The sequence below is a fragment of the Gallinula chloropus genome, assembly GCF_964237585.1.
Source record: "Gallinula chloropus genome assembly, chromosome: 2".
Classification (NCBI taxonomy): Eukaryota; Metazoa; Chordata; class Aves; order Gruiformes; family Rallidae; genus Gallinula; species Gallinula chloropus.
This window is the reverse complement of record NC_140086.1, coordinates 36,186,484-36,201,727: the sequence shown is the minus strand read 5'-3', so window position 1 is coordinate 36,201,727 and position 15,244 is coordinate 36,186,484. Positions and strand designations below refer to the sequence as shown.

Sequence of the window (15,244 nt, the reverse complement as noted above, 5' to 3'; positions counted from 1 at the left end):
AAATGGAGCACAGATAATTGAAGACAGCTAAGGAAGAACAGAAACAAGTTTAATTTAATGTGTCCTTGCTAACATGGATAACAGAGCTCCTACTGCTTCTAACAGTCCAGATTAAGTAGATAAATCTTTTACAAAAAAGCTCAAGTTAAGTTTTCTTCCTATGTGTTCAGTGTTCAGAAATAGAAGCTGGGGCCCCTTTTCTTGCTTTTCTGATCCACCCGCACAGGCTTCAACCAAACATTTAAGTCAATTTACAAACAGAAACATTCCTATTACTGCCAGGAAAGCTGAAGGATAAAAGAAAGCTTCCTAAAAGAACCTGTTTACTTCTGCATGCTAGTTACTTAAAGGAATTTTTAAATCCAAATCCTTTACAAAACTGGGTGTAAAATTAATTTAATGTATTTCAACAGTGGCTACACTACTTCAAGTGCACTATGAATACAGCATGGCTGTTAGAAGGATGGTAATGTCTGTTAACACGTAGTGTTTAAAATATTCCCTAAAATTAAAATATCTTTTTTCATTACCCTAGAAAAGCCTGGCTTATCTTGCTGCTAAGATTTACAACCAGACAAAGTCACTTTTAATCTCAATTACATTAATTTGTTCTGTCACATTTTAAAATGCCTGCTAATAGAACTGATAGGTACAAATGGGCTCCCTTCGATAGACTGAGCCATACTTACAACTTAATTAGGCATTATCATTTCTTGTTCTGCATATCAGAGTCATGAAGTAGGGATCAGCACATAGACTTAAATAATCCGTAAACAGAAAAACAATTAAACACAAACAGTATTGCTTTCTCTATTTTCTTCCTAAGATTTATCAGTTCCCCTCGAAGAAGAACTTTGACCTGCCTTAAAAACAGTCCTCTTAACTGCAGGCAATTAGCTGCTCACTGGAAAGGCTGTTCCACATCGTGGCAGTGGGCACTGCCATAGCCAGCTCTGGAGCCTTGCTGCTCTTCCCCAATCCCAGACTCCTGACACAGCGCAGCCTGGGAGCGAGGTGTCCCCTTCTGACAGTCATGGAATTGGAAATGTTGAAGTCATGTCCCTCCTTGTCCCTCCCTGCCACCAAGCTTGTGCATCCGGTCCGAAGTGATAGTCCTGAACCTTTTCCTCCAGTCTGCACTTTACTTGCTCGCTTGTAAAAAGGAACAGGGGTGTCTGCTCCTCACTTCCCTCATTACAGCACCAATAGGTGAGGCCTTTTAAATGATAGTTATTTCCACAGAATGATGGATCTGCCTTAGTCTAAATATTTAAGGATATGGGTCTTTAAGCATCTAAATTCTAAGTAATGTGTAGATATAGGCCAAAGTCCTTATTAAAACAAACAAACAAAACCCAAATAAAATAAATTGAATCTCCATCTTTGGAAAGGGTTTTAAGCTGTTGAGATAAAGGATATACGCTTCTTGTCTGAACTTCACAGAAAGAATGAATGACAACACCCACAACCATCACAGAGCTGAGGGAAAGGAAGAGTATTCTTACACAGCAACCCCAAGAAAGCCAATATCCTCCCCCTCACTTATATTTAATGAAGGTTTTATGGACTGGCTCCTCTGCCTCTGCCTGTATCACTGATACAGAAATGCATCGACAACAAAAAAGCTTACAGAGCATCTTTACATTTTAGATTGCCAACTGCAAACACGTAATTATATTTTGAGGATTAAGCACAATGGCCTGACAAGCTGTGGTATAATGTCCAGTTAAAATCAGCATTTCTAGCAGTTAGACAGATGGTGACTCAACTTCCAAGTGTAATGGTAATCACAATAATGCTTGATATCGATCTGTGTAACACTCAACGATTTATTAGTAAGTTTTGTCACAGTCCCTAAAACAACTTGATTTCTTACTGCGGCATAAGAGAAAAAACAGTTATCAGAGAGACAACAGTGAACGGAATAAAACTGTCACAGGTATAGAGAATACTGGTCCTAAAACTATGGTTAAAGCCACACTGAAGGCAAGAGAGAGTGTAACTGGGGAAGAAGTGGAAAATAAAATGCAGGACAATTATTAAAAAGGAGAGAAAAGAAAACCACAAAGGCTGAAATACAAAGAAAATCTGTCCTACATAAAATACTACTCTTGAACAGCTAGTGACAGGGAGTATTATGTTCAGAAAAGTCAAGAAAGATATTAGTAAATAACTAAAGATAGAAAAATAAACTCAAATGTTCAAATATTTCCTCCAAGCTAAGGAGGTAAAAGGTTTTCTAGAAAAGAAGGAAGACAGGAAGAATTTTATGTTATTGGCACAAAACGCCTAGATATTTTTCCACCCAACACCAAAACAAACAAACCAAGAAAAATCTAAATGAGGGTCTCTGTGAGTTTTCTGATCTATATTTAGAATTTCCGATCTATATTTAGCATTATAACCTTGACTTCCCTTCCTCTTTATTATTTTTTTTATTTCCAAGTGAATCAATTGTTATATTTGAGCACACTTCCTCTTCAATGCTGTACACAGGCCCAGACCTAATTTGACATAGAATAACCTGTGTCTAAAAGACACCTCCCTCAAAAGGATCAAGAGAACTGTGTGTTGTTCCAAGTCTTTCTAGGAAATTGTGCCTCAGAAGAAAAAGTACCAGTAAAAGGTTAGTGCTTTTCATGCTCACACATCTTAAGGTGACAAGGGAGCACTCTAACTGTCTAGCCAGAGCTCTGTAATGCATCCCCAAATGTTTCACCAAGTGATTCCTGCATCATGCCAAGAACATCCTCTGAATTACAACATATATTTTGAAGGACATTAAATCTGTTCAGGAGGTCTGACAGAACCTACCAATTTCTTCATTTGGTTGCTTCAAATTTCAATGCCTTCCCGATTCAAGATGAATACAGCCTCAGCTACCAGAGCTACCACCCTACTGGTTCTTCAAAGGGGCACACTGGTACTCTAGGTAACACGGCTGTATCTGGAGTATCTACAGTTATGGAGCACCTATCTACTTTGAAAGTTTTATACTTCAGCAGAACTTAAATTTATGTACTTTTCTGTCTGCATCTTCTGACATTTCCTCTGATCTTGTGTGAGCTGAAGAAGAGTGTTTTGCTTTCAGAGGGACAAGGGAGAGCATGTGTGTGTAAGTACACACACAAGAGTATCCATTGTCTTGTGAAGTACATATAGATGTACAAACTTTAATGATGAAAGGAGACAGAAGGCACATGTATCTTGGCTCTCTAACCATCTGTCTGAGGATATTCACTAGGGGCTCAACCATGTACATGACAGAGCAAGTAACCGATCACTTGCCACATCATCCTTCAAACTTCAGTCTGTGTTTTCCCCCAGCTACACATTGTGGGTTTTCATAAAAGAAACCGAAAGCTGAAGTAGTAATTGTTTTGCATATCTTCAGACATTTCACATAAAAGGACCCCTATTTCTAACTAACTGTGCAGTTGTCCATACATAGAATCTTCTACGGGAATAACAAACTGCATGACTTAGAGCAGGCGCAATTATCTTGGTTCTGGTTTGAACACTGAGGAGCCTTTGATCAATACCTCTTTAATGTGCTGTGAATCCACAGGTTTTCAGGATTCAAACATGTTATGAAAGGCACTGCACCCTATTGTGAGTAAATATTATATTATCGCTTTTCAGGCTGCAGTCTTTAGAAAGAAAAGATAAAAGCTGTGTGACAAAAGCTAGGTTCCTTATAATAGATGATCTTATTTTGACTGAAGTATCATCACTACTCTCAGTAAATTAATTTGCTATTCCATAAATTAAACTCCACAGAGACAGTCAAGGTAACACGATGTCTCCTTCATTTACTTGCTTTACATGCTGCTGAGATTGGTACGTTGCATTCACTGGCCTAAAGCACACAGCACTGGCCTTCTACAGCCAGCACCTCTTAGGCAGCATACCTTCCAGCCATAAGAGATGGCAAACACAAACATTAAGACTCGAATCGACAGACCCCGATTCTTCTTTAGCACCTAAACTTGGTATTTCTTCTTTATCACCTAAAGTCTGTATTTCTTATTGATCAGACACCTCTGAAAACAGACCAGCTGTTGAGAAACACTAGACTCAAGAGCTCAGTTTATATTGTGGCGGGCTGGATGCTAGCCTGTATTTCATTTTTCTCCCAAATTTAAAATGCTAAATGCATTTATGATGTCTACAGGTCATAACACGTTATACGATAAACTGCAAAAGAAAAACTGTAAAGTTTTGAAGTTTAAAGTATACAGTGACAGTTTAAATGCAGCCTGAGAACGATACACTCTCTGCAAGGAGGTAGCCTTCAAAATCCTAAATTTCAGGAAAAAATGTCTCTGTCTTTTATTACACAAGACATTTTTACTACACTCCCAAATGTAAAAAATACGTAGACCATTCTATGATCATTAAATATTAAAGTAACAAAATCAAAACTTTAATGAAAATGTTCCTGCAAAGAACAAAGAAGGAAGTCTTTGAGATGTATCCCCCAAAGCATGTTAAATAAAGCAGAAGCAGCTCAATCCTTCATAGCATCCCCCAATGTTGGTACTACAGATCTCTTAGACTGCAACCATGCTGCACTAGTTTGAATGATTTTATCTCTTGGTCATTTAGAAGCTATGAATGAAATAAAATAAAATAAAGACTAAAGAAAAGTGTAAGTAGGATGTAAAACAAAACAAGCAAGCAAGTTTTCCTGTAACAACTACCAGTAATAACTGTTTCTACCTAAAAGACCAGTATCTTAATTAGGAATGAATATTTAGTTTCTCTTCAGCTTTGAGCCACAACTTGGAGTCAAAGCTTTGATTTCCGGTCTAAAACTTCAAGCAAATTATCTCTAGAACTGAAGTCATCCATCATCAACGAAGCTGAAGTCAACAGACAAGAGACATATCTTGTTAAGCAACAGTCATCGCCAAACACCCTGTAAGGCCGAACGGTGCCAAGACAGCCGCGGGCATTAGCCCACAGCAGAGTCACTGCTGGCACTCCTGGACCTGTGTTGGAGGGGGGCCACCAAGGACCCATGGGGAGACAGATCCTCTCCTCCCTCACTAGACTGACCGAATAAAAAATACTTCTCAGACTCACCACACAGCTGCAAAAATGGTATTGCCAGGGTAAGGAAGGGAAGAGAAACTCCCTGCCAAGAGGAGGGCAGGGGTGGTGGAACCAGGGCTTTCAATAGCTGACTCCTTTCCCACAGGTTAGTCCACAGCCTGCACATCAACATCTTGATGACCAATCTATTATTCCTCTTAGCCAAAATACAGAAAACCAAAATTTACCTAAATATCCTAATCAGATGACAAGTAAACATTCTCATTAGCTTTGAGGAACAAGACTATATTTACTCTAAAGCATGAGATAGGGCTTTAGCCATGATTAAGAAGCAAAAACCGACAACAATCCACTAAATCCATAAAGTGCATATATTTTACACTGGTTTCACAATTTTCATTACCAGTTTGATTATTTTTATGTTTTCTTGAAGCAAGAGAATCACAGAACCACAGACTGGCTTGGGTTAGAAGGGACCTCAAAGACCACCTAGTTCCAACACCCTGCCATGGGCAGGGACACCCATCACTAGACCAGGCTTCCCAAAGCCCCATCAAACTCAGCCTTGAACACTGCCAGGGCAGGGGCAGCCACAGCTTCTCTGGGCAGTCTGTGCCAGGGCCCCTCATTATGTAAAACATTTCTTCCTTATGTCCAATCTAAGTCTACACTCTTTCACCTTAAAACCACTGGCCCTTGTCCTGTCACTAAAGGACTCAATAAAAAGTCTCTGCTTTTCTTTTAAGGCCTGAAAGGCTGCAGTACAGTCTCTCCAGAGCCTCCCCCTCTCCAGGCTGAACAATCCCAATTCATCTCAAGTTTGAGCCCAGTGTGGACAGAGCTACATGTCATGAAGTTGTCTTCAAGCTACTCTTCTCATAAGTTATTTCAATCAAATTATAACGCTGCTTCCGCAGAAAACTATTAGTGTAGCTAAAATGACACAACTTATGAGAAGATAAGGCTTAAACCAACTAGTCTGCATGATACGCTACTTCAGTAAAATAAGCAAACCTCAGGAGATTTCCCACTTGATGGGTCTGCTGGCTAATGACTACTTTTCATCAGAGCCAGAAAAGAAACGATGGTCTGCATTACCTAAAACCAGTCTAAATTCTTCAGTTAATCAGCAGTTCTCTGGAGGCATGCAAGTAGTAAAGTCAACGTAACTGGATATTTAGCCAAAAAGCTTTACAATGTTCAGAGGAAGATCAAAGCCATTTTCAGTGCATCACTCTCAGCTGTAGGTAGAGGAGACAGCAAAGCAAATTCAGTAATAGATTTTTTTGTAAATGTTCTGCATAAATTGCTCAGCTTCACAACACAAATTCCTCTGACACTGAATTCAGTCTTAAAATCCTATCAGGCTGAAAGTATAGCACATATAAATAATAATAGCCATAGAGAAGTCCTTCAAAAAAAAGGATTAAAAAATTGGCATCAATTTTAAATCTCCTGCCAACTCAAACATGATTAACATAAAGAAAATATAATTACAGTAAAATTGACCAACTGAAATATTTGCAAAGCATGAAACAACAAACAAAAACCAAGTCTGCATGCACTCTCTTGTCTTAATATCCTGATTTGGTAAGATATTTATGCATATAACTTTAAACCTTTAAGTAGTTCCACTGACTTAACAGGGATTACTCATCTGCTTAAAGTTAGGCAGTTGCTTAAATACCTTGTGAAATATGAATCTAAATTCAGATCTGATAAATTCAAAGTAGCAGCAGCCAAAGTAACACCTCATTACAGCTTTAAGACCATGCTGTTTTCCTTTAGCAAGCATATTTTACTTGCATACTGGCGCTGGAAGCAACAATAAACTATCTACTAGAGTGACCCTGAGATTACAAAGTAGTGCTGCTATAGGGAAGCAAAAACTCTTTTTGCTATCAAATGTGAAACCAGAAAAAGAAGATATATATATATATATCATCATTAACAAGCCTTCTTTTTTTAATTCATAGAGGTTCAATAGGTTTTCCATGTTTCTTTTCACCAAGCAGTTCTCCCAACATTTAATTTTCACATGGTGATTCATTCTGTCCAAGGTTTGTCTTGTAAGGCTATTTTGAAAACAAGATCTGACAACTCAAAAGCATACATTAACAGCTAGACTGATAATCACCACCTTGATACCCTTTCCCTGTAGTACTGAAAATCTGATCAACAGAACACAAAACCTTTTTAGAAAATGGTGACACGTGAAAGCTGGACTCTGGAGTAAAGTGGAAGAGAGACTTAAAACCGCAAGTGAGGATACTTTGGCACAGAAGGTTATATCCCACCATATGTGAAACTAAATAAGACAGGTGGATGCCATCCTAAAAACTCCAGAAAACAGAAAGGCATGGAGAGTAGGAGAAAAATAAGAGATACAGACCTGGAGTTTAATAAAAGGTACTCAGGGGACTTGGGAAAAAAAACAATCCAAAAAACCAATACATACTATCAAGTACAACATTGTATTTGATGTCAGGACACATTCTACTTGAAGGGGTCAGAGGAGACTGCTTAGCTAGAGAAATTGCTGAAGAAGCTTAAAGTGATCTTCAGTTATCTTCCGCACTGCTGATACCCAGAGAAGAGGGTAAAAGCACAGCTAGATGATGAAGAAAAGGAGGTTTCAAAGCCTGAACTAGGAGATCTTCTAGCAATGAAATGTAACAAATAGTCTTTGCTTTAAAATGTGAGCTATTTACCTGCTGCAACTGTGGTTAGCCTGATGGATAAAAAGAGCTTTAAACTAAGGGCAAAGGTTTAATTTTTATATCCTGCTTAATACCTAGAAGGGAAGAAATCAGCTAAAGGGGGACAGAGCAACAAAGAACAATAAGGAGAAAGAAAAGCACTAACACAATGACAGAAGTCAGGCAGATGATAAGATTCAGGGAAAAGGACTACTGCAGGTATGGAATCAATGAGACTAATATGTAACAGTTCAACTGATTCTAAAGGAAGAAGAGAATCCGGACTCTCTTTATAGTTGTGAGAAATTTCTTTTCTTCAGATAGGTGAAAACACTTTCAGCAGAACTTACACAAATGAAATGAATCTGTCTTTAAGTGCTAAAGTTGTTTCTTAACAATAAGGTAGGATCCTAAAATCAAACAGACACTATTTTACTGAGTATCTTTCTGAAGTACAAACAAATGGCTTTATAGCTTCTTGGCTGGCTGACATATAAAGGGGCATTTATCTCCAGCGGTCTTTACATTTGCCTAAGCCAAGATTTTTTAATTAAGCACACGCAAATATGAACTTTCTGTGCTTGTACTCATCTGTGTACATTATGAACACATTTGCAACATATATGACTAGTATTCACATTCACAGACTGCAAACAACAGGAGAGCTTACACTTTCAGTAGCATGTAACACTATCCTAAGTCCACCATTTCATATCACTTCTAGGCTAGAAATATTTTTTTTTCCCAAGTTCTGAAACCACAATTCTCAAATCCACAGCAGAATTACCCACTTAAGATTTACTTCAATACAACTGTTTCATCTTCATGCTAAAATCACATTTTTTCACCTCTGGACAACCACAAATCTCCGTCCAATCACTGTAATAAAATACAGTAAAAGTCCGCAGTAGAAAATCAAGCTTTTGTAAAGGAACTTGTCTTCATTTTCCCAAGTACTAAAACCATTTCAAAACCCACATTAAAACTACATGCAATAGTTAAATCTTCAAAATATCTTTCATTCTTCTAATGGATTCAGTTGCATGCATGCATTTACATCTTCCTTTCAAACTGTAATAAACCAAATCGCTAACATGCCACAACTAAAGAATCTTTGAAGTATATACTGTGAGAAATGATATAAAGATAACATGTACACTATTGCAAATACATATTTGCATATAAAGTAGATCAGGATAACATTATACTAAATTATATACTAGTACTACCGTAAAAAAATCTATTACTTTTTTCCACTACCAGCCCAGCAAGCTTGACATGGGGAATGAATATCAATCTGTATTTCTTCCTTCCTCGTTTCCATTCCTAGAACCTAGGATAAAGTCTCCTTGTCAAGTCGCAGTGGCAGCTATAAAACTTGTTGCTTTCAGTGGCTTTACAAGGTATTTATAACTGACTGCGCTTTTGTAAGTGATTAAACCTTAATGTACAATTCTATTTATAGATGAAGAAGAAAATTCGTGAAAAATTTTTAGAGTTTATTTTAAAAATCCAGCTTCTTAACTAAAACGTCAAAATGATAAAACTGTAAAATAAATTTTCACTGATATAATCTAATCTGTCTTTGAAAAAACGCAAAGCAGGCCCACTGCGTAAAACCTGAGCCACCTTAATTTGCCTGTGCTAGTGTAGAATCACTTGGGGATTTCTGGATGTTCCTTTAGTTTTCTCCTACAGGTATTCAGTGTAAAACTAAAAACAACAAAATATTTTGTCTGTATGAAAACATGATTTTCAACCTGAATCTCATGGCATTTTATGCAAGTGTAGTATTATTTTCAGTATTCGTTTTTTGAAATATATATTGTTAAGATAATGCAAGTGTTCCACCACTGTAAAGGTCTTTTAACATGTCTTGGCAGTGGAAAAGCAATCAGAAAGATTTGGAACAACCTAAAAGTTAATGCACTTAAATGATTAATATACATGTGTAAGCCCAGGATTCCCAACATGAGGTCATAAACTACCTAAAAACCATGGGACAGCAATAGTAATAGCCTCATTAGGACTTCCATCTGTTTGCCTTGCTTATGTCAGGGTTTTCTTGTGGCACTCAACAGAAGAACAGGCATACTGCACTGATCCTGCAGTTTGAATCAGTTTACTGTGAGTGGTATTTGTTAATGAAATGCCTGCTCCAAAACAAGGCTACATTTCAGAATATGCTGTCATTCAGATTTTTTTGTGAAAGGAAAAGCCTTTCATATTTGCTATAATGACAGAGACGTAGGTCCTACACAGAAACCAGTATAAAACTTTTTCATTAGTTTAAAGGAATAATTACAAATATTCTGATCTTTGTTTCTACATCCTGAGATGCTATTAATGGCCACACTGAAGGTTTCAGTGTTTTGCAGTGTCTCTTAGAGAGGCCTAAAGTGTAGTCTGCATCTCCTCTGAGTTTTACGGAATCACCAGAACAGTTATCAGACAGTCTAAGTGTTCTCATTTGAAGAACCTTGTGCAAGAAATCAACATCATAAAGAGTAATTTAGTATCTTTATTGCTCAAGGGTTACAAACTACTTCTACTTGTTGAAATGAAAAAGTATTCACAGCCTTTTAGTTTGTCTTCAGAACCATATTTTCAGTTGTTTTTGCAATGAAAGTTTATGAGCTTAGAAAACGAAGTGCATTTCCAGCTCTGGTACAATTCTGGCCTCTACTGACTTAAATAATTTACACATAACTTCATCTGATGAGTGTGAACATTTTACAACAATTACAAATACCAAAATAACAGAACCTGGTTTTACTATATTGGTCCTGAACAAGAAAACACTGGATTTGCCAAAGCTGCCATTATTTAGAGCCAGATTTTCAGATGAGATGCTCTAGAACTGCTGAGAGAGCTACCAAGTGGACTAACAGATTTTTCTCTGTGCTCCCATGTCCCAGGAAAACACATTTTTTTCCTCCTTATCCTTTCTCAGGTAAGGATAAGGAGAATGTCTTTCTTGGTGAAAGCAAAACAAAATTCTGAAACTGAAAATTAGAAAAGGAATAAGAAAATAAGGAAAAGAAATATTTTTCAAAAGCCAGCAAGGTACAAAATGATGATGGCAATTGTGCCAGGTTTATAAGTATACTTCTAATATGGGGCACAGCAACCCCACTAGAACAGCCATTAAACAAATTACGGCGACCTAGTAGCAATAAGAAGAGAAGCTGTGAAATTGTAACATCCAAGAAGATTATTCAATTAGAGCCATGTTGGAGGCAACCGACATGGAATTTGACATTTCCCACTTTCCATTCCGCTTGGAATAGGCTGATACCTGAAACTACAGCTCTACTTACCTACTTGTTTTAGAGAGAAATCTGTATCTAAATTATGCAACAGGTAATCTCTACTTTTACAATTTCTCATGTAACAGTATGGAAAAGGAAGCACTATTATCCCACAGAAATCACAGAATGCTGAAAAACTGAAAGAAGTTAATTACAGTGTTTGAAAACCAAAGGAACTGATCTCAGTTTTATAAAAAGACTACAAACTTCTGAACTAGAAGAACAATATGTACCTCCTTTGACACCCTGAACCTGCCCCAAACACCTGCAGTGCCAGTCATGCCTGACCAGACAGACCCGCGCCAAAAAACCCACTCCCAAAAATTCAAGAGTTTCTAAAAGATTTCTTTATTCTTTAAATAGGAAATATATCAAAGGAAAAGTAATGCAAAACTAATCTTCTAGATAAGAACAGGAAGAAAACTGTCACGTTCCCTGGTTTACGTTTATAACAGGACCCTATCTAGAGATTAGAATAGCTTCAAATCTATTGTAGTTGAGGATATGATGTCATCATTTAAGGGACGCAGATAATTTAGTCCACAATATCTATTCATATCAACAAAAGAAAGCAAAAGGGGGAATGCAAAATACCCTCATACCCCACTCTCCTGGATTGTTCATATTTTGCATAGATTCACCATTCATGTCAGAGCATACAGGTAGTCTTTTTATTCCACCCCCCAAACCCATCTGCTAGTTTAACTTTTGTAAAAGCACAACTGAGTTAAACTCCATTAGATATACAGATCGGACTGACCAATTTTATGACTCTCTCGGCAATTTCTGAAGTTTCTGTGAAGCTTATTTTTAAAATAGTGGATATGATACATAATACGCCCTTTTCACATGACATCACAGCATTTTTCATTATGGATTAATGAAAAACCTGGGAATTTGCTACAGAAGAGCTGAAGAGACTATCGGGTTTGCCAAAAATAAAGTAATAGTCAACACAGAATATATATTCAAAGTCTTCTTACCTTGTTCTTTTATCTGACGAATTTGCTTCACAGTTTCTTTCAAGATTGCACATTTGTCAGGTTTAAAGTTAAAGTTGTCAATATCGTTAAAATTTGCAAAAATCAGCTCTGCAAGTTCTTCTATGTATTTATTCTCTTGCTCACGATTGCGTTTCTCAGTGCTTCTTTTAGGGCTGAAAGAGGAGTTTATAAAAACGTTGTGTTTAATGTCAGTTCACTTGCCTTCTGGCCAGCTCAAAGATTATTTCAAATGGTTTGAGAGGAATTTAACAAAAACAGAGGCAACTGCTTGCTCTCACTGCAAAAAAATGTAACAAGTTTCTCAAGGAGAAAGGGTTCCTGTGAAACGAGGACAGGAGCATTAAAAAAAGGACATTACTTATTTTTTCCCATCAGTTATGAATTTTCTTTCAAAAGGGGTTTGGGATTTGAAATTCAGTTGGTGGGGTCAGATTTAAACATTTACAAGTATCCCTCCACATGGTATTGAGAATCCAAGGAGTACCACAGCTTGATGGCGTATGAGAAAATAAAGCAGCTTAAAAAGTTACACCAAATATTTCATACTCCCTGCCTCCTTATGAAATTACAACAGGCAGTCGTAAGAAAAAATGCTGAATGAGCGGCTATGCTTTAAACTTTGTGTTCTTAATGCAAATGCTATAAAACTGGAAAAGATTTTTCAAGTCTCTGATTATGACGTACAGGAGCGGTGGTAAAAAAATCTTGGGATTCCCAGATGAATGATTAGAACTCCTTGCAGTGATCAGCCAAAAAAGATTTTTGTATAGCTCCCATACAGCCCCCAAAATTCTGTATTTTGGCACTACATTGGACTGAAAACAACCAACCAACCACCAATACAATACCCTCAACCCCTCATCCCAAACCCACATCAACAGAGAATTACTGAACAAGAGCAGTTTGGTACTGACTTCTCTTTTCGAGAATGTTAAGTTTGTCATTTTCCAACTCAAAAATATGTACACATGAAACAGGCTTTTTAAAAGCCTTTCACTTTCAATGTCTTCAGGCATAAATGGTCTAACCTGGGTCCAAGCTGATCGGGATCCTTGCGCTTTCTTGACTCTGCCCTGGATGGGTCAGAGGTATTTTCTCCCATCCCACTCATCTTGAACACATATCAGCAACTAAAAGGAAGAAAGTGCAAGAAAGGGTTATGGTGGAAAATCCATGAGGTCTTTGTTCACATTTCTGAGTTTCTTGATCCATGTTGAACCCAGTTCAACTCAGCAAATCTATAATTTGAAACAGAGGTTGCTTGAAAGACCGTGTTTATGACCACACAGAACACTATACAAAACTCCTTAAGAAGAAAATTTGTGGTAGGCAAGCACAGTGTTATCATCTCTTTGATTGACACCAGTTATGTAAGGACAGATAGGTACCTTTTGTGCCTGGCTCGCTGAATTTTCACGGCAATTTTGCAAGGCTGAATGAGGAAAAACAAAGGGAAAGCCATAGTGCCATACAACAGGGAAAGCACAACAGAACTGAAATACATGAAACAAAACAGATATCCCAGCTGCACGAAAAGGTAGCACATGAAACGGGTATCCCAGCTGCACAAAAAGGTAGCACACATACCTTCGGTTAAAAAGCAGATGACAGGGCTTGCAGAAGTTTGTGTGCACTATCAGAGAAACAGAACACTAGAGATCGCTGAGGAACTGATAAATATTTCGTATATATAATCTACCTCATGAGGAAAGTAACTTGTCAAACGATCATGTGTTAAAACAACAAAGCTTATTGTTTGTGCAACAAACAGCCTGTGGAAACCCTGCCTGTCTGCTGTCCGATGCACTGCAGAAGCACATGAAACTCGCCTGTCCCAGATTACACACCCCTCAATAAATACCAATATTCCAGAGGCAGAAACCACTTTACGAAGGGCATAGGGAGATGATGTAAATGATCAAAAATCTCACGCAATACAGGGCAGTCCTAGCTCACCATTTGCATAGCTGCTGCCAGTTTTGTAAGGATGATGGCAGAGAGGTTGCCAGACATTTCAGAGAACTCCTGCTTTGTTTGGGATTAGCAGAAAAATAAACACGAGGACCATGAAGGCGGTGAGTGTCCCTGGGGGATGATTCATACGTAGCATGACAAAATGATAGCCGGAGCCTGTAACTCCATGATTACTTCACAACAGCAAAAAATGGAAATCTTGGTCTAGTATTAAAACAAGAGGGTCCACCACCAGGACCTTCAAGCTATTCATTTCTGCCCCACCAGTTCCCTACATGCTGCTGGCCTGGTCAGCCATGCACTGAACTCCATGAAGGAATTGTTGTGGGTTAAAACTGTGGTTCCCTTCCTAATTACTTTTAATTTTTGATGCTGTGCAAATTCTAGCAGCCAGAGCTTGTGTTGGTAATAAATGGGAAATCTTAGTTTTTTCCAATGACCTGGCTGAATGAAGAGAAGGGCAGAAGGAGCCTGGAGACTGGGATCGAAGCAGCTCTGCAGCAATGCTGAGAAAGGCTGCTTATTTTAACTCGAGCAATCAAGTGAAGACTTGGAGCTGTCTCAGATCCAGACATCTAACATTTTTATGAACACAGAAATTGTTTCTGAGTACTGAAAATATTTTCTTTTTAACCGGTTTGAGAAGAAAGTGGAATAATTTCCTTTTCTGAGATACAGGTAAAAACACTAGACCATCTCTGAAATATATAGTTCCCATCTGACTTTGACACACATAGTATTAAATTCTATTTGAAAAATACCTGGATTATCTTTTTATCAATTATGTCTATACATGCATATGCTTGTCTATCTACATGTATGTACATACTGCCAACATTTTGAGAACACCCCTCTTTGAGGAGAGCAAGATGACCCTTGTTCTGCAGCAGAGCACAGCTGTGCTCTCCCAGGGAAGCTGCACCATCATAAACTCCACCACTCTGTACTGGATGGGGAACTCCCAGTGACACCAGTCCAGGCATTCACAGTGGCATACCAAAGCTGACCTTACTGCAGAGCTTGAAACCTCAGTCTCCAGAGTGGACAGTGACACTGATTGTTCCTTAACAACTATTTATCTTCATGATGTCTAGCCCCAGTAGTCATTCGCATCCTAATTTACCTAAATACAAAAGTAAAAATTTACATTTATCTAACTGGTTTGGAGTTAAGCACCTGGTGATTTCACAAGTATCCC

The 15,244-nt window shown here is 38.0% G+C and overlaps 1 protein-coding gene across 1 annotated transcript in view; it reads right to left on the bottom strand.

Annotated features, from left to right (window-relative positions):
• NCOA2 (nuclear receptor coactivator 2) overlaps positions 1–13,204 on the bottom strand; it is a 75,417-nt gene extending 62,213 nt beyond the window's left edge. The window contains exons 1-2 of the mRNA XM_084280141.1: positions 13,101–13,204; positions 12,052–12,224 (exon numbers count right to left, since the gene is read on the bottom strand). Coding sequence (XP_084136267.1) covers positions 12,052–12,224; positions 13,101–13,183 — 256 coding nt within the window. The 5' untranslated portion in view covers positions 13,184–13,204. The remainder of the gene's footprint in view (positions 1–12,051; positions 12,225–13,100) is intronic.
• Between the last annotated feature and the right edge of the window lie 2,040 nt (positions 13,205–15,244).